This window comes from Enoplosus armatus, chromosome 9 (assembly GCF_043641665.1).
Source record: "Enoplosus armatus isolate fEnoArm2 chromosome 9, fEnoArm2.hap1, whole genome shotgun sequence".
Classification (NCBI taxonomy): Eukaryota; Metazoa; Chordata; class Actinopteri; order Centrarchiformes; family Enoplosidae; genus Enoplosus; species Enoplosus armatus.
The window spans coordinates 3283648-3304318 of NC_092188.1; the positions used below are offsets into that span (position 1 = coordinate 3283648).

Here is a 20671-nt window from a genome sequence, read left to right on the forward strand (position 1 = left end):
AACGGTCATTAATGAGGCCGGAAGAAGGAACCAACCACTACCACTCACATAAAAGTCACTGCTACAAATAGTTTGGATTGGCTGTTACAGAACTCACAAGCTGTCTTCTTTCATGTGCTATAGTACCCCGAACGCGCAGCTTTAATAACAAGACTTACTTTGGCAATAAAAAATAATTCAAGAGACAAAAAGGAACCTTTTAAAGGCCGTACATTGGTATTTTACAAAAGAATTGTTTGGTGTTTACAAAGAAAAGTTGTTACACACAGTTGGGGGAAATCTACTTTACATTGTTTTGTCATTGAAAAAAAAAAACTTCTTTCCACCAGTTTATAACGGAATTAAAAATGAAAGCTGTTCTATAATGTGAAGTTTTCTTAAAAATCTTCTTTTGAATCCCCTCTAATGAATTTCATTTAGACGCCGAGGCTGAATGATATGTATTAAAAAGATTTTTAAAAGCTTCCAAACACAAGAACAGATAAAACTATGTCTGCTTCTAAAGAAAGCGTCGTAACACCTTGAAGTTTGCATAAAAACACTCACACAAATAAATTATAAAAATAGTGTAACACTGAAAAATCTTTTCAGAGATCAACACTGTGCATAACAAGAGAAGAAGTCAGCGTTTGTCAAGATTGCAAAGAGTATTGCTTCACAGTATGTGGACATCATCGATTGGTCCCGCCAGACAAACTTTACTTCTTCAGCGTCAAAGAAAACGTATTCTATACAGTAAAAAACAATACTGATGTGTGAACAGCGTTTCTTAAAATAAGGATTCTATGTAACAGAACCAAAGCTAAACTAAATGAAGAGCTACGACACCTTTTGGCTCTCCCTTGGGCACCAATGGGAACGTCGCTGGAGGACAAAGACGCAGCAATAAGGACGATTGGCAAAATGTGGGGAACAGGAACTTTCTTTAAGTCACAAATACTGAGAACTGTGTTCTGAGAGTCATGGCAAATTGATTTGGCGTGTCCAACCTGTTACTAGTCCAGCGCTCAGTGAAACAGCCTCGCAAAAAAGTGGAGCTGAGGAAGTAAAAAGTAAAAAGCAGCAACGGCAGTGACCAACCAAAACACACACATATATATATATATATATATATATATATATACATACATATAAAAAGAAATGGTGGAAAGGACAACCAGTTTGGAGCTGAACTAGTCCGTCCCACGATGTTATCTGAGATCTTTGGTGGCTTTGGGAACTTTGAGAACTTTGTAAATGTCATTGGAAAAGACCGTGGTGAAGTGGGGTCGTGAGTTCTTGGACATGTGGGTGCAGAGGGGAATTTTACCAACGTTTTGGGAATCCTCAACGTCCCAGATCTCGGGCATGCTGCACCCGGGTCTGAGCGAAGAGAGAGGGAAGAAAAAAAGATGAAGAGAAGAAGAAAGGAAAACAAGGTTAATCAGAAGTAGACTAGCATTTTAACAATCTTCCAGTTTGCTCTTTGTAATTCTCTCTGGGTAAAAGCACCAGCTAAATATCTAAAATGTGAAAGAAAATGTGGTCCCGGGTAACAACGTGCCCCCTTCTGTGAGAGGGAACTCGTGGTGTCGAGGTACCTGGTTCGCCTGGTGCACCAGGAATCCTCCAGGACGAAGAAGTCCACTCCCAGCTTCATCAGGTTCCCCTTTACGGTCTCTCCAGACATGCGGCTGTACATGGAGTAGACCAGCTTGGTTCTCTCCCTGCGAGGAACACAACACAGCACCAGAGAACAACGTTATATGCAGTGGTACAGCAGTCAAATAATAAAACAGAGCTAAATGATGAAAAAGAAAGAAAAGGCCTGAAAATCACCAATATTACAGATGTCATAAACGGCCCACAACGTTATGGGAATGAGGACTGAATCAACCACAAAAGGTGGAAAAAGGTGCTTGAAAGCTTTCTGTTATATAATGAAGAACTTAAAACCTGCAAATGTTTGGATGATGGGATCCACTCTTACTCTTAGAATTAATTTGTTTTGATGTTTGAATTTTGACCTTAGTATTATGGTTTGATGTGAAGCACCGTAACAAGCAAGATACGTTCAGTGTTTCATGTGAAACATCCTGCTGTGTATTATTTCCTATAGCTGTGAAAAGATTAACAGAAACAAGATGTACTATTGTTTGTGTGGCAGAAAACGCGCATTTGGGTTTTTGAAATAAAGACTGAAGAGAAAATTGATTGATTTCAGTCACTTTTATTATTCAAAAACTAAAAACATCAAATCCTGGTCGGAGCTGAATCGGATCTTATTGAATCGGCTTTGTGGACTGTGTATTCAGATGCGTATTGAATTGTCTGACAGTGACAGAAACACACCCATTATACTGTATGTGCTGTATATACACCCGGGTGCAGAACTCTGAACTGGATTGGAAACTGCTTCTGGCCAATAGGGACGCTCTGTTGAACAAACTCTTTTTCTTTGCGTCTCTGATCTGAGTACAAGAGCAGTTGTGCTGCAGTGAGTTCCACTGACCTCAGACCAGCGTCTTCATAGTGGGGGTGGTTGACGATGGGCCGACCTGTGGAGAGCTTCACGCTGGCCATGGTGGGCATGGCCCCAGCAAACACTGAATCTGCATCAATCACACACAAAACCAGAAACAGAAACAAGACAAAAAAGTCACTAAACTACCAGTAAGTGTACTTAGTATTGAAACTTTTACGTAGTTCTTTCTGATTGGCTGGCAGGCGTCCATTCAAATGGTAGAGTTCTCCATTTCCATGGAGGTTAGGCCATTGAAGTTCATATTGGAGGATGTAGTTTGTGGTGCTGTTGAACTGTATTGCGTTATGCTGACAGGTGTTTGTATTATTTAGCCTACCCTCACTGACATAAAGAGGGGGGCAAAATAATAGAAATACCCGTTACAAACGACACACAATTGAATCAACACCTCTCTAAAACACTTTCAACAAAAACTGAACATTATAACCTTTGTGATGGTAGGACTTATTGCAGGACTGTTGGACTCGTTTGAGCCAATAAACTGGCAATAATACTGACAACAAAACAACCGTTACCATTTCAAACAAACAGCCGGTTTAATCTTAGATTTCTAGATCTTTTGACCTTCAAACACGCCAAAACAAATGTCACCTGCTTGTCGTGCACTCCTTGACCTTTGGAAGTAAATATTATTTTGTTCAGCCTGTTGTAACTGACAGTATTTCAGATATTGAATTGACCTGTCCGAGCAGATTTTGGAGAGCACGTGCTGTACTGGAACCTGACGCTCTCTTGGTGTGATAACATGATAACTTTGAGGTTATTTAACTCATTATATTGAGCAGAATAATCAGGATGACTTAACCCACCAGGACGGGTGTTGTCCTGGATCCAGTCCAGCAGCTCCTCCTGCGGCAGGTTGCTGAACTCTCCAATGATCGCCCACTGGGCCTGCAGGTTGGCCACTCCCTGTACGGCCATGATGGCCATGACTGCAAACACGGCAACCTGGTGTTTAAACTTCTCCCCGATCCAGCCAAACAACTGACATAACAACCAGGGAGAGAGAGAGAGAGAGAGAGCATCACTGAAGGACAGGATGGCATTAGGGAAACAAATAACTATTTTTACATGTAGAAGGGATCGTTTTACTTGTGGTGAGAGACAGACCTGCTTGGAGCAGACGAGCGAGGCCATGATGCACATGTGGGGCGTCAGGAAGAGCTTCAGACGCATGATGAGGATGGCCAGCACAGCAAACGCCAGCAGCTGCAGACTGTGGTACACCAGCTGCAGAGGGACACGTTCACACACAGTCTGATCAACAGTGACAGGAAGGTGCAGCGGAAATAAAGCAAGCGAGATAATCTACCAGGAGTTGTAACAGATCTCTTCTGCAGCCGAGGCAGTGTGACACAGACCAGGACGCATGTTTGAGCCACCAGTTTGAAACAGCTCCTCTGGATTCATACTACTACTAAATATTACTACATTACAATACATCACTGCAATATTCATTACTGAATACAAAGTACATTTAAAAATGAACTAAGAGAATGAAAGTTGAATATAATTCCCAAAATTGACGCTTTTGTTACCGTCAGGTACTGCTGAAATAATTAGTTAATTAGTCAATACTTATTTTCATAATCACAAGTAATTTATTGAGCAAAAATGCCAAAAGAAATATTCAGTCTTTCTGACCAAAACGCATTGTGTGTATGTTTACTCCCACATAAAACATTTGGCATCTAAAATATTTAAAATTCTGCATTGTTTACGTCCATGTCTGCTAGCTTACGGTCTTCTTCTTCTTTACCTTTATTGGCGCACTGCTACGTTTCTTGGTGCATTACCGCCGCCAGCTGTCGATTAGAGGTAGAGCGTAAACCTTTTGGTACAAATATCGCTTCAGAGCGCTGCTAGCTGTCAAAAACTCCACAGGGTTCCTTTAAAATTAGCTGACTTTCGAACTACCGGTCGAACACATTCAATATTCAACCTGCAATGATGTGAATTTAAATGCTTGCCCTGTTGCAAAGCTAGTTCTCTATGCTAACACAAAATGGAGAAAACCAGCGAGCCATCAAACTGAGGAGATGTGATGCGAGGTAACATTTTGGATTCGACATCATAGATGGAAAAATTGTGGATTAAGGTAAAGTTGCCTTCAACTTCCTCGCAGGAACTAGCTCGTCACTTAACTGAGACAGAGTAGGTGTAGATTACGCTACATGGATTGCGTTCAAATTAATAGAAATGAGTTTCGTGCTCTAAATTGTTCATACATGATATATTTTTTTATACTTTATGTAACGTGACAGCACTAATTGATAATGAGATCACAAGCTGCTGCTCTGCTGTCAGAAGCAGCTCCCCTCCAACTCAAACTGATCTGAACTGAAGAAACGCTACCTTTGCTGGACAGACTGTATAATGACATTTGCCTGATGCTTTGATCTTCATTTAACACACTTCCCTGGTGAGGAGTGAGAACACCCTTGGCTCTCTGCAGTGTTACTCATTGAGCCAGAAACATTGAGGCAATTATCTGGGAAACTCTGGAAACACACTCGTCGCTGGTGGATGAACATCTGAACGTTTTTCCTGCCCTGGGAGAGTTATTACAGAAAATGACATGAAGCAGCTGGGAGAACGCTGACAAAAGGCGGCACCGTGTGATTTCAGAGCAGAAGGGAAGCTGCCTTTCATTTCTTAGTCAGGAGAAAAGGGGATGGAAATCACTTTGGGACACAGTGACTGAGCAGACATTACTGTACTGTAATCAAGAAAGGAACGACGCTGTAAAAAGAATTGACACTGAGGTGATAATGCTTGTGCATATATTTAACAATAACATGAAGGATGTGAAAAGCGTTTTTCTCACCTCTCCTTTTCCAACTATTTCAGACCTGCAACGCAAAACAGACATTATACATAAACTCAGTTGTCCACTTGGGACAAAATAATGCTGAAATATTTTGACAACATATTATTACAAATTTAAAACTGTTAGCAATTGCTAGAGTGAATACAGTGAAATCAGCAACCAGGCCGGCGAGGAGGCCTGAGGACGCTCACCCTGCGGCTTCATCAGCATCGTCAGTCTTGACAGATGCCTTCCCTCCGTCCCTCAGGAACCGGACTATATCCTGGACAGTCTGAAAAGGACAAGTGGTTAGAATAAAATGCAAAAGACATTCCTTTAAATGTTTCCGAAAAATGCCGCACTGTGTGAGAAGATCCTCCTAACAGCACGCTCGTGTTAATGCATACCATGCTTTGTCAAATCGACTCATGTATTCTTAGCTTAGCGTGGGCAAGGCATAATGAGATTAGACTACATAAAGAGCAGTCCCTGAAATGTTTTCTTCGCTGATGTTTCCCCCCTAAAATATTTCATGTCTCCAGAATCAAGAATAAATCTCCCGGTTCTTTCTTTCTCGAGGCTCAAAAATACACATGTAAATGTCAACTATGCTTCCCATGCAGAGCAAACAAGACAACTGCAATTTAAAAGTCTCTTCCTAAATTCAAGCAGTTCAACTCGCGGACAGAAACGCATGCAGAGTAACCAGAGCAGATAGACTCCCAGCTTTGTCTTCCTGCCACCGCGAGCCAGCGCCTCATGGCTTTCAAGTGATTTGTACTTCACGTCTGACTGCCTGCTGCATTGTTCTGAAATGTGGGATGGGAGGCTTTTTCCTTATCACTCTTAAAATGCCATTATTACCTAGCTCTACACTGAAATACAAAAACAATACTATATCTCCATCTCCATGTCAAATACATGGACCATCAGCTGGTGGGGAGGCTTACTTCATGCTTTAGCCTCATTCTTTTAGCACGATATCATGCAGCCATTAAGTGCATATTCAAGATTCGAGTCAGCCGGAAACACTACACGACAGCATTTTCAACCAGCTCACACAGCTGATTATTATCTGCTGGCAACAGTTGTCATTTAAGAAGGCAAAGTCGTCAGTTAGATATGAGAGGCTGCTTCTGTCTACCTCTGTGTGAAATCAAGACCAATTGTTTCAAAAATGACGACGAATTTTGAGTGTTAAATCTTATTTTTATTTTTATTCTTATTTTAGCTTTTATATTCTACTTATTTGTTATCAAAACAATAGCACCTTCAGACCACAGCAAATTCCTTGTAATGTATGTTACTTGGCAATAAACAGTTTCTGATTCTGATTCTGATTCTGTTACCTTTATCATTCAAACTGAATAAATGGTCAGTTTTTGAACAGACTTTGGGTGAAACATAATAGAGCTAATGACTCTACTGATTGAGATTTAACAACATGCAGATCTTCACTCTCTTTAACGTCCTCTTTATGATTTGCAGCCAGACTTTGTGTAGTTAACATGCTTTTTTTTTCTTCAGATTTGTTCTGCTGCTTTGAAAACAAACCAAAGTGTTTAGTTCATTTCTGAGCTTTGGTCCAAAACCTACAAGAAGACTTACCCTCCAAGCGATGAGAGCAACCACCAGCATGTTGATGGGCAGCAGCAACGTTTTGAGGTAACGTAGAGGGGTCTGAGGGAGAGAGAGGTAATGTAAGAACTGAGAGAGACTGAGCTATCAAATAATGTACCTTCTACTTTAACCACCTGCATGCACAGTCACAACAGTCAGTCGCACAGAACTCCAAATGAGCTGCCAGGTTTCTATTTCCTGTTAAACATTCAGAGCACAGATCTGGTTCCCACTTCACTGAGTCCTGCCGCGATGAAAATACCAGCCGCTTTGATACAAAACAGCCAGCATTTCTATTTTCTTATTCTGATATCTTCACAGGAGACCGAGAGACATTTTGAAAGCAAATGTTTGGCGAGATTTTCACATCAAACCACGTGAAGCTTGCATTTCATCAGAGAACGCTTCAGCACACAAAGTCACACGGATGATAAAAGCAGACTCTGATCAAAGGCCACGTTTTGGTCAAAACAAGACCTCACCTCTAACTCAATGAAGTCAAATTCAGCAGCACACGTGTACATCAGAGTGTGGAAGTCCTTGTAGCTCGTGAACTTAGACTTGATCAGTCCACTGATGTGAGCCTGGAAAAGACAAATAAAACAGACATGCTTCCTGTACATTTTGTATTTGAACTTTTGCTTTTATTCCTGACTATTAAACAATTCTATACATGTATGTAAACATAAAAGTCTATTTGTTCTCTTTCTAGGAACACTTTGTAGTCATTACTTTGATGTTAAGTTAAAATATTAGCATTATCATATCAGGAAATATAATTTACTGTAGACATAATTCAAACTGAATATTAGCAGCATTTCACAAAGTTAGAGTAGCTTACGTCATCCGAGGCACAGAGGATTGTGGACAGCATGAATTTGAGCAGAAGTGTGGAGGCAACCCAAGCCAAGCCCTGCATGATCTGAGGAGGAGGAGGAGGAGGAAGAGACAAAAAGGACAGACATGTGCGATTAAGAAAAGGTCAATGTGAGATAACTTAGAAACGCTGAGAGATATAACCAGTAACACCCCAGAGGATGAGTTCTGTGCTTGTGGGAAGTGTATAAAGCTTATGGGTTTGAGCAAGCTTGTATTGATGTAGTTAAGTTGTGATATGCTCAATCAACAGTTCAGGTTAATGTGAATTAAAAGAGGTGTCAAACCAGGTTGTCCATTATCAGCCACCCTCCAAATTTTAGATATGCACTAAAAATATTTATCAGAAAATAAACGAGACATTATGTGGCTTGTATCAGCTGGCTGACTCGAGCGGTGGTGAAGTGGAGCTATTTTGTTAAAATCAAAATGTGCCCTCTTGACAATTGCTATGAAGATGAAACTACTGAACATTTACTTTTAAAATGCCAGAGGTCTAAAGATGTGTGGAGGAAACTGACAGGCGTTGGTTTTAATATTAATGTGAATTAAAACATCTGAATCTGAATTTGAACATTTAACATGAAATGACGTCTGGTTATTTCTGCCATAACAAAGCGGCACAGCTATGTGTACCCCTCTACACAAAAGAAGAGGCAAATTCAACATACCCAGAGGACGATGCCAGGTTTGAAGACTTGAGCAAAACGATCCCTCAATGCAATGATTCCCTGATAAAATCATCAAAACAGAATTGAAAACCACCAAAAAAATAAACTGAAAATGATGAAACGCAAACATACATCATCTCCACTATGGTTTTGTAGTTTCAGTCCATTTCCCTCTGCAATGCCATTTACTCAAACAAATGTATTTGTTATTTCAGAGCAGGTGGTTACATTGACAAAATAAAATCTTGACTGATCCAATAATTCTCAGAGCATTCAATGACGGTACATACAACACATCGGCCTCTAAAAAAAAAAGGTCTCACTCACCCAGATGGAGACGAGCGAGGAGGCGTAGAACGACGTGAGCAGCATGGAGTTTCCAAACATCAGGATGAAGCAGGCGGCTAGTGTGATCTGCAGGAGGAGAACAGGACGGAGAGGAGGTGTCATTCATCACAATCATGTGGTTTTCACACGGCTGGGGAGCGTACGGCGCAGCACATCCAGCTACAGCAACCGGTGTCTCCCAGCAGCTTGATGTGCATGATCTGTCGGTGTAATTACAAATCATGCCAAACAGGCGAGCTTGGCAGTGAGCTCAGAGGCACAGCCAGCTTCTGTAGGTTTCCAGTGGTCTGATAAAAACACTCCATATTCACTGCCGCCTGCAGAAAATAACATCTGTCTGTCTATAGCGGGAGGGTGGGAGGGATGGACTGTAATAAGTGTCAATAATAAGTCTTTCTGTGCAACAGAAAAACACTCCAGAGATTTAAACCAATGCAATAAACTTGGAATAAACAACCTCTAACACAAAATAATCCAGTTCAATGACTTCTTGATGCTTAATCCCACAGTGAGGAGTGAAATAATGCACCACTCTGCAGCATGTGGACAATGATTGCCAACCAGAGGCACTTAACACTAACACAGGGGGTACTTAAGAATCTGCCTGGTAGTATGTGGAAAGATTGTAGAGTAGCTTTCCCAAATTTCCCAACGCAGGTTCATATTTAAATTGCTTGTTTTCCAAAAACCCAAAGATTTTCAGTTTACTATCATAGAGCAAAACAAGCAAATATTCACATTTGAGGAGCTATAACCGGTGACATTTTTGCTTCATAAAATCATTTTTATTATAGAATTTTCTGCTGATCAACAAATCGATCTTTTTTGACATTTAAAGACTAAAAATTCTAAACCTAGAAATAACTGGCAGATTTGATGACAGTTGACAAAAAAAAAATATGTGTTAGTTGAAGTCCTTCAGGCTCATTAACAACGCTGTAGGTCGCAGAGGACACCCATGTCTGGCTGTGGGTCTGTATTTCTTTTCTTGAACACAAACACACACAAAGCCAAAGTCATCATTGCCAAGCTCTCTAAATTATGCAGAGCCATATGCCTTCCTCTGACACAAATCTCCACCATCTCACCACAAAGGGCCTTCTCCTTATCTGCGGAGCACACAGGCCCTGGCTCACAGCCTGGCATGCTGAGGGGATTAGGGGGAAAGAATGTGGAGGAGAGGGATGAACGGCCAGAATAACACACACACACACACACACACACACACACACACACACACACACACACTCGTTACACTTTCTCACAGCCACAGATATACTTTTGTCCTTGGCAGGGTGAACCAAGTTGCCCACATATCCTCCCTCCTTTCATGCTAAAAAGGCGCAGTAGCATCGTTAATGCTAAAGAAAGCCACCCCTGTCTCTGCTGGTGTTGTCCTCGCGGCTCATGAAATTCTTCTGGCCGAGGAGCTGAGCTGAGATAAGGAGAACCGAGGCAGAGCACATTACAGCTCAGGGGACAGCAGCTGGAACGACTTCCACTTATGCTGCGATCCACACACACACACACACACACACACACATACATACACACACACGGTGAAAGCTAATGAACATTTGTGATACATCAAACTACTGAGCGAGGTCTCCGCTCTCCGCTCAGGTTAACATGTTGTTTCTTTTGAGGTCCTGCTTTCTTCCCTTCCTTCCTTTTTGCGTCTCACAGTTTGGTAATTTGCACTCTGAAGGACTGATTGAAAGGACATCTACTGTACCATATGAGTGACCAGGATGGATTGCATCTTGGCGGCGCCGAGATAACCCAGGATGTAAGAAGCAAACAGAGAAGCCACCTGGAGAAGAAGGAGAAAAAAACATAGATAACCTTAACAATATACTCCAGAAAACTCCAACACCAAACAACAAACAAACAACTGTTTGTAAAGCTTTAATATCTGGCACAGAGTGGGTGTGTGTGTGGGCGATACAGCTGGGGGCCAGTTTCTCTGCATGTCTTCAGTTAAATTCCACATATTGCAACACCTTGATAAAATATTGATCCATACAGATAGACCGAATAATTCATTAATCTCAATAGAAAACTGTTATTTCATATTAATCGAGAAGGCAGGTGAGAAACAAAATATGCTGAATCTAAATCTACGTGTCATGTTATATGTTTCTTTTATATGGAGTCTGAAAGGTGCTATACAACTTAACATGGCTTTCCTTTAACTCTTAATATAAACTAGTGTCACTGAGTACAGCACGGTGCTGCATTGGAACAGCACAGATTATAATGGAATTACACGATTATACAATAATTATACATTCGGAGTTTTCATTTTGTGATACATTTATCCAGGCTGAGGAGCGAGCAATGTGGGCAGATGTTCCGGATGTTGGCCTCAGGTTGGGTTACACATACAGTGGATGAGGCCAATGGGTTCAATTAGCAGCTTACAAATGTAAAACAAGGACATAATAGCTGTTAAATAACTCTTCTCATGTTAAAATCCCTGTACAGAGAGCAGCAGTGGCCTGAGGGGGCTGCCAACAGCGTGGGCTAAACTGTAGCAGAGCACAGATGCTGGCAGCAGCGACCTGTTTGTTCAGGAGTCGAGGTTCAAACTCCAGCTTTTCTGTCTGCCAGCCAACACTCTTTAACTCACTATTTATTTCTTTAACTCGCTTGCATCTCTGAACTCTCACAGTCGAAAGTGTTCCACTCAAATATTCTTAGGATTTTAGATGCATGCTGTATGTTTGAGTGGTTTACGAAACAAGCATGTAAATGGTATATTCTTGCACACTCTTTGTTTTCCTTGCTATCCTGGCCAACTTCTGCCCTCCTTGCACCTTCCTCGCCAGAGTCCTCTCTTCTCGCCCTAATCTCTCTGCCCCTTCTTCTTTCTTCCCACATTTTCTCTCAGTGTTTCTCTTGCTCTCTGTTTACCTGAGTGAGCAGCACAAACTGGGCGAACTGCCAAGGCAGCATAAAGCACAAATTGGAGATCCCCAGAGCGACCATGGCTGTCCTGCTCGGGTTCCGTGTCCTGGGGAGAGAAGAGAGACAGAGGAGGGGGGGCGGGGGGAGAAATAGAGTGGTGAGAGTGTGAGGGTGTAGAGGAGATAAGAGAAGATGCATTAAGACGGCTGAGAAAACACACACAAACACATTCAATTTCTACTACACAGCCTCCGAGCCAGCCTCAGAAATATGACACGGAGTTCGTTCTCCTTTTAAAGCTGCTGGTGGAAGAAGTCACAGTTTACTGACTGCACTCCTGCAACACAAGGTGGTATCCACTAGTTGATGTGCAATGAGACGATTACTAGTCTGTCTGACAAGTACATTAGCTCAACACGCCGTCTGCGTCAGTGCACTATTTAGCAGACAACAGAAGCCAGCTTTGCTTCACTTCGGCATTTACAACACACAGGGCGAAGTGTTTTATAACCTGTATTACTTTAACGTCACTTTGATCATGTTTTACTTCTGTTATTTCACATATTCAACAGGGTGTTAAACATGACAAGTTGAGAAGATTATGTCTACTCTTGCTTTATTTTTTTTATTTATGGGGACGGGGATAGGGCTGAGATAACGTAGAGCACCGTGATTTTAAGGCATGGAGGCTGATGGTGAGTTTACCGTAGGATGTAGGTGAGAAGGAGCATCTGCAGGACTAAGAAGGGGTAGGCAAAGCTCTCTCTCAGGGGCGGAGTCCACATCACACGAGTGCTCTGAAAACATACATGAAGACACACAAATTAAACTAAACAAACATGCACATTAAAATGCAAATCAAAACCTCACAGTGGATGGAACATTTTTTGGAAGTTATGCTAGCTTGTAATGCTACAGTGACTTCCTGTTCGCAGTGGACTGATCTTGATTGGACAGCGCTATAGATGTAAGATGCCTAGAAGTAACTGAGCTTTGTCTTATGTGCAAAGATCAGCGTAGAAAACATTCAGGAAGCAGTTTCTCATTTCTCATTGTTGCTTTTGCCGGCTTAAAATGACAAACGGCTACGGCAGCAGATCATATCAGCTTTGATTAATTAAAGTCAATTCCGTGAGTAACTCGATGGCAGGACTAAGTCAAACTTGCTGTGTTTGTGTGCTCTCGACAAGCTGGTGTTTGTACTCGACCAAAGATCATTTGTGTGGGAAGAACCTCCAGTCTGTGTCACCACTGTACAACCGCTCCTTTTCAAGTTGTGGCTTGAGTAACTTGAGCCAACTGTATTATTTAAGTCAATATAAGTATCAGATTTGACTCTGTATCTGCAGATACTCTGTATTAAAGGATCGGGGTCAAAACAACTTGATGAGGACATCCCTAGTTTGCTGTTCAGCGGCTGCCACACATTCTTGATGGTTTGTAAAAGGGTGCCGTGTCTCTATCGCTTGATAAAATCCCACATATTTATACATAACAACACACTTTACAATCTCACACAAGTGTTTGTCACCTCAGAGCACGCAGCTACATTACCTTCCCACTGCTTCCTCAAAAACACATAAATGAAAAAAGGGGAAGTCACAGATGCTGCTGAAATGTCACAAACCACCACTGCAGTCTGGGCAAAGAAAAGACTGGAAAGAGGAGAGCATGGTGTCTGAAAGGACGAAGAAATACCTCTGAGTGTGTGTGTAATTGAAATGTTGCCGTATTGATTTTGAAAAAGAGAGAGTTGCTATTTCTTATGGAGGAAACTGAACAAGGAGGAGGTGGGTGGAGGGATTCGGCTTTGAATGCCAGCCAAACCCAACTCTAAGCTCTTTTGAAGGCTGAAATGAGTCCCTATTAACCACCCTCTGCTTTTCTGAGTTCTTTTTCATTCGGAGTTTTACACATTTCAGAAGCTTACACCCAGAGAGACTTTCACAGAATTATAGTACAAACGCTGAACTCCCCTCACTCGCTGTCACCGATAGTAAGGGCAGTGCACTCACCTCGCCGTGATTGAAGAAAAAACACATCGTGGTAACAATGCCGCCCAGTCGGCTGCCACTAGACAGGAAAAATGGAAAGAAGTGGGGACACAAGATAAGAGAGGCAGAGAGCAAACGAGATTCAGAAAGGTCATCTTCGGTCTGATGTCTTCAAATCTGTGTTTGACAGAAGGCACAACGCAAAACTGTTTTTCTCTCAGCTGACTGCTGAGCGACGAGATGGACCTCTGGTGCTCATCTGAGCCTGACAGGACGGAGCCCCACGGGGAGGAGGGAGGTTACCTGAGGTAGGCTCCGTAAACGAAGAACAGGCTCATCATCGCGCCGTTCAGCAGGAACACACAGCTCACGTAGAAATACGCCGGGTCGCCCATCCCTAATGTACACAACACACACACACACACAAGATGTTGAGCCTCTTTCAGAGTTAAAGGTTACTAATGGAGACGAGTGCTGAGGAGACTGAAGCTAGTGATGCAACTGCTGATTACTTGATGAACAAAATAAGTACTTGACACCAATTTTGATAATTAATTAATCATTTTAATAGTTGGTTAATGGTCACTGGTTCCAGCTCCTCATGTGAGACACTGTCCCCGGTCGTACCCCGTCTCTCTCTCTCCTCTCATGTTCCTGGTATCATTGTAAATTGTATATCTTTGGGGTTTCAACTGTTGGTTGTACAAAACAAGCAACATGAAGACATCACCTTGGGGTCACTCAAGTTTCACTAAATTCTGATATTTTATAGACTAAATTAGATGATAAAAGACAGATTAATCAGTCATGAAAACAGCTATTAGTTGCAGCCCTAACTAAAAACACTAAACTATTCTAACAAATACAGAAGAAAGGAAATTCTATGGTCATAAAACTATAAGTTAGGTCGATGCAAAAACAGCCCATGAACCAGGTAGCATCTCTGCAGAGCTCTTGGCCAGGCTGATGAATTCATGTCACATACCCCACTCCCCTGCAGCAGGCTATCAGTGGCTGTTTATATTTCTGCCCTCTCATTCCATATTACCTAAAAAACACCAACACATGTAAAGTAAATATGTGCTGTGTTACATGTTCTCACTATCAAATATTCTTTTGAGCAAATATGATCAAATTAGGTATATTTTTGCTCTGTATGGGAGATACAGAAACTTACAGCTGAATATGTGGTATATATGAGATCTTACAGAACACGTTCCCTTTGATAAGCTAGTGTGTTGTAGACTGTAGACTTCAGCATATATTACACTGAATAATAATGCATCTAATTTGGTGGGGAGACGCAGGTTTATTCAGACTTTGTTTCACATTACTAAATTAGCAGTACACAGAACAGATTGCAGAGGCTGTGATGACTAACAAGGAACTTGTGACGATGTGACGGTAAAACACAGGACAAACAGAAAAGAGAAGCTTATTTAAACAGCAGCTCAGTGAGAAAACGTAATATATAGAGTCCCAGTTCTCTACAGTGTCATTCTGCGCCTCACAAAAATAACGTACTCGCTGACAGTGACAGGAAACGTTCCCGCTCTCTGTTAGCTGTTATGCAAGGCAGCTTGCATCAGGTTTATGTAAACACTGTGAAAACAGTCTGCGTACATCGACCCTGGGGTGCCTCGCCTCACTAATGAGACTGACAGAAACATACAGATTGCAGCTCCACAAAGGAAAGCTGACAACAGTTTTTGCCTGTTTACTGTCAGCAGATTTACCCTCCTAGGAAACGTTCCTGCAAACAAATACCAGAAAACCATGTGTGTGCAATAGGTTAAGAGCATTTTCTTTCCCTCAGGGCTACTACTATAATAATTATAATCTTTCTCCGGCTGTGTTATACCTGCTTTGCTGTTTTGCATGCTGGAGATGTCCAGCGTGATTTTATGTGCTTTGCTTTGTTCATCTCACCGTTCTCTCACCTCCACTTTTTTCTTTTTAATCGATAACGGTGCTGAAACAATTAGTCAATTAATGATAAGTAGATCAGCAGAAAATTTAGATGATTGATTAATGCACACATTACCTAATTCAGCTCCTCAAATGTGAGGATTTTCTGCTTTTCTTTGTCTTATGTGATAATAAAGTCATTTATTAAAGAAATAGTTCAACATTTTGAAAATACCCTTAATCTTAGCGGGGCTAGTGACTTCCTTGAGTCTCCACTGGTTGTCTGGCAACCCCACAGTGACAACAAGACACTGCACCCGTCCAAATAAACAAGATATACCATGTTAACTAGTGAGCTTTAGAGGTGCTGGAGGGCAGATTTTGTTACCTTTGGACCGAGCCAAGTTAGCTGTTTCCCGCTGTCTCCTGTCTCTGTGCTAAGCTAAGTTGACCAGCTGCTGTTTTTTTGCTGTTTTATCTAATTTAAAGTTGAACATCAGTGAATTTTGTCTTTTGTATATTTTGTTTTGGCAATTTTAATATGTCATTTTAGGCTCTGGGAACTTTGATGGTCATTGTTCACTGTTTTCATTGACTAATCTCATTGACCAATTAATAAAAATACATTAATCTTTTTACTGCCTTTAATCTGTGCACGTAAAAATCATAGCTGAGGATTGGAGGGAAAAACAATGATTCATCAGAAATCTGTTCGTGTTTCGGTTGAAAGTAAAATTCCTTCTGTATATTTATACATTTTCTCTCGACTGACAGCTCCCCATGAGGCTGCTTTGACTGCATCTGTCCACGAGTGGAGAAAATCATCAAAGTCTGTGAAGAAATTAGTCATCCAGTCAATTCAGCGTGAGACTGTGTGAGTATTTGAAATGTTAATGTAGCTCCAGGTCATTACAGGGAAACATTCTGCTTGTGTAATGTTGTCATCATTCAACCTCCTGTGTGTGTGTGTGTGTGTGTGTGTGTGTGTGTGTGTGTGTGTGTGTGTGTGTGTGTGTGTGCAAATGAGCGTATTTGCAGATCAGACTGGAGCTCCAAGGAAACGGTCTGTACCTTCACAGCTGTCCACAGGAGTCAGTCCCTCTCCTCTGTTGATGGACCAGCACATCTTCGTGGGAATCCCAAAGTATCCCATTACACCTGTGTACATCCGGTACCAGCTGGCCAGGACCACCTGAGGAGCAGAGACGGAGAGAATCAGCGCAAAGCCTGTTTAAACAGCATGTTTGAAAGGCCTTTCTGTCCTGTTCTGTCTCTGTAGTACAGACATACGAGATTCCCATTGTAGTTCTTTCCTGCACTGTTTTGTTTAATCGAGTAAATAGTGTGGTACCTAATACAACTGAACTGGCCATAGAGAATGCAGCAAATGTGTGAATGTCTTATTCATTTTTGAAAGAGATAATGGAGTTTTGTTTGGAGAAAAGGATTCATTTTACACCTAACTTTTCTTAAAAAATTCTGTATCTAATGCAGGAATAAAGAATAATTTCTAAAGCATCAACATTACCTCCGGATAGAGATTGAATCTCTGGAGTGTGTTAATAACCAGGGGGTACTCTGTCAGCCGATCGTTCATGACCATGTGGACGCCATCCAGGAAAGAGGGAGCCTCAATAATGGTCTTGTAGTAGGAATAGTACAGACCCTGGAACCAAAAGATACGTACACATGAAAAACTCAAAATGAGAAAGAAGTTAGAGAGAGAAATGTTGAGGCAGAGTGAACGAGAGTGAACAGCAGACAGACACTAAATATAACTCTAAAATAGGGATTGAGACAGTTACCGGTTTCACGATAAACCATAAAATTACGGTTAGTATTTAAAACCGTGTTTGATTACCGCTCTTTGAAAAACTGATGGTAAATACTGTCCAGCATCAACCAAAGTTAGCAACAGTCTCCCAGATGCAGGCGCCGCATGCAACCTGGGTTTCTTTTGTGTCAATGAAAACATGGCAGAAGAAAATGTTCATACTGTCACATCTACATACAACTCAGACAGAAGAAACAGGAACAAGTTGAACAGGCTCAGTAGATGGCAACAGTTCACAGCCCATTTGGTAGCACACAGCAGGGGTGAGGGAAGAAGAAATATCCCATTTGCATATGATTAAATCGTCACCTTCAGTATCACCTCTCAAAAGGGCATGAAGCCTGCGCTGCTTTTTAAATATCAGCAACTTCTACACAGTTATAGTGATGGTGATGCATAAACATATGCTGACACATTTGCTGATTGTGCTCTTGTGCCGTTGCCCCTGCAACCGGAAAGTGACTGAAAACTCTGGCAGACTCGCAGGTCAAGAGTTCACCTCTGTTCAACTTTGTCTTGCTGATTTGCTTAGTTGTCAAAGAGAAACACAGATGCAGTGTTTGGAAATGTCAATGTCATTATTCTGGCGCTGTGTCGTAACCTTGTTTTGTACAATAACATAATACCAGATTATCAAGTGCAGCATCGCTCGCACAAACTCTTCACAGTTTGTGAACGCTCTGCTCGATGTTCATTTATAACACACATCGAAACTGTGATTTTAAGTCCTTTTTCGAGGCTGTTTGGAGCAGATTTGTTGAACAGATGGTTAATGTGACTGTACCTTTATGTCATAATTTCCTTAAGTCCAAGGAGCTGTCCCTAAATGACTTGGTAACAGTCCAAAACCCCAAAATATAACATGCTCGATCACATTAGGCACAGAAAAGCAGAAAATCCTCCTATCAACATTGCTGCATGATTCATTTCCTGTCAGTTGACTAATAGATGAATGGTTTCAGGTCTAATGATGACATGGCCTTACACTGTGATCTACATTCAGATTAAATGTACCTCACGTCAGGGTTCATCACAAGCTACAATGGATTGAAATGGCTTTAAATGCAAAGGAGGGTAGACATGTGGGCATTGACCATCACAACGAATGACCTCATTATATTGTTGTCTCAGAGAATCTTCTGCTTCATTGTTCTTAAATATGATTAAACAACTAGTCAAATGACATTTCCTGGCTTCAACCTCTCAAATGTGAGGATTTTAAATTGAATCTCTTTGGTGTTGGACTGTTGGTCAAACAAACCAAGACATCTGAAGACGTCACCTTGGGCTCTGGGAAAGTAAGCAATGTTTTCTACATTTTTTGAAAATCTTATACACAGAACAGTGAGATGTGAGAATAACTGCAGTATCATGATCCTTTGAAAACAAGGCTGTAACCTTAAGATTAAAATGTTTTGAACTACAACTCAAACATGACTATTGTGTGCTGACATCAGGAAATAGTCTGCTTCAAAACAATGTTATTAGTGCATCCCTAATAAAAAAACAAAACAATGAACTATTTACCATTTCTGTCCGAAAAGCCATTTCCTTCTCCAGGCTGGACAAGTGTGAAAAGTGTCTGTCATTCTCAAACAGCTGTGAGAGATGATGCCTAATCATGGGAGGAGAAATACGTGAGCCAAGAGCTGCATCCACAAGTAAACACTGCAGTGATGCATGAGTAATAACGTGCTGATGGAGCAACTCACCAGTGGAGATATCCAGTCAGAGCAGCTGTGGGCAGAGAGAATCAACTTTAACTAACAGCTAAATAAATGCTACTTGATGTTTGACAAACTGCAGTAACGTCCAGAGAGAAGCCACGAACACAGAACCAGTTAAACTACAGAGGTGAAGACCTGGATGGATGATATGGGAGGCTACAGAGGTGCATTTCGAAGAGAAATCCTATAAACCTTAGCTTGAACTTTGCCAGAAAACCTGTTAACACGTGTGGAACTGACATGTCACATAAACAGAGACGAACACAGACTACTTTGATGCGATTTTAACGAATAGCAACAATAGGTAGCTAACGCCGATGAGCTAGCGTTTAGGTGAGCTAACGTTAGCCAACTGATCGGTGGCGGAGATAACTTAATTCAGCGGATCCGCTAATGCTACTATTGTACACAACGTTAGCAGCCGTTAGCTAGGGGTCCAGCGAGAAGCTAGCAGGCTAACGCTCCTAACTTACCGAGGAGAAGTGTAATTCCCAGCTTCGCGACTGCAGAGGGAGTTAGCCCAAGCTTGTGTCTGATGCCTGAAAGCCCGTTTGGGTGAGAGCTGTTGAAAGCTTTGCCCTCCCTGCCTGGTCGCCTGACGTTACTTTTGCCAGGGGGCGAAACGAGCGGGCTCTTGTCGCGGTCAGCCTGGGTCGCCGGACCCTTCCCGGTCTGTTTTCGGTTTTTAGCCACCATGATTTCCAGGAGGAGCCGAGTGTTAGGCAGCGAGGTGCCGTAGAAAAACCCGAGGGGTGTGAGCTAAGCAGCCCCACAGTTGCTCGTATCAGGTCCTCGGATCTGCCCCTTTACTACCTGAGCGATGCTTTCACTGGCTCCTCGCTTCAGACACTCGTAGAAATCTTGTGAGGCTTCGCCCCCAACTGGACGTTTGGCGCCACTACAAAGAGCTTCTGATGGTAACCATGGCAACGCCTGCTAGAGGGTACCACACATGTACTTCAATGGTACTACAGTTTCTCTTCAGTTTAGCAGAAAGAAACAGATAAAAAAAACACACTTCGGCCATGTCGTCGGTACTTTTCTTCTACTTTGTACTTTGTTTTAACAAACAAACAAATATGGCGGCTATTTTTTTTTTAAGTTAATATGTTTAAAGTGGACCCTCAGACTTTTATTGGCAATGTAGGTCAAGAGACTGCTTCGAAACAGCATTTAGATCTTCATTTTGGGAAATTAAGTAGTAAATAAACAGCTCACTGAATAGGGCCTAATTAAATATGATGATGGTCAACATTTTCTAGGGGGTTTGGGCTTGATAAAAAAAACAAAAACAAATAAAGACTTGGATGATGAATAAAAATCATGATATTGAGTCAAAATTACTTGTGTCTTAGTAAAATGATGAAACTATCTCTTGATTTTGATTTGAGCAAAACTTTAGGTAAATCTGAGATTTATTTGATTAAGTTTGGACTTAGTAAGTCAAACT

The 20671-nt window shown here is 41.6% G+C and overlaps 1 protein-coding gene across 1 annotated transcript; it reads right to left on the reverse strand.

Annotated features, from left to right (window-relative positions):
* Positions 1-1190: 1190 nt before the first annotated feature.
* Positions 1191-19917, reverse strand: dpy19l1l (dpy-19-like 1, like (H. sapiens)). Its single transcript, XM_070912370.1, has 21 exons — positions 19695-19917; positions 19207-19231; positions 19022-19109; positions 17189-17326; positions 16732-16852; positions 14056-14149; positions 13774-13831; positions 12464-12555; positions 11765-11864; positions 10584-10661; positions 8828-8914; positions 8501-8560; positions 7795-7875; positions 7436-7537; positions 6884-7013; positions 5352-5365; positions 3635-3754; positions 3334-3508; positions 2488-2591; positions 1581-1702; positions 1191-1362 (listed from the first exon to the last, which is right to left on the reverse strand). The coding sequence occupies exons 1-21, from the start codon at positions 19915-19917 to the stop codon at positions 1191-1193; spliced, it is 2184 nt and encodes a 727-aa protein (XP_070768471.1).
* Between the last annotated feature and the right edge of the window lie 754 nt (positions 19918-20671).

Bases quoted from the DNA above. Each gene is read 5' to 3' on its own strand.
- dpy19l1l (XM_070912370.1), bottom strand. From the start codon at position 19,917: ATGGTGGCTAAAAACCGAAAACAGACCGGGAAGGGTCCGGCGACCCAG. The intron at 19,110-19,206 runs GTGAGTTGCTCC...TCCCATGATTAG, and splicing joins CTGACTGGATATCTCCACTG to GCATCATCTCTCACAGCTGT. The intron at 7,538-7,794 runs GTAAGCTACTCT...TGTCTTTTCCAG, and splicing joins TCCTCTGTGCCTCGGATGAC to GCTCACATCAGTGGACTGAT.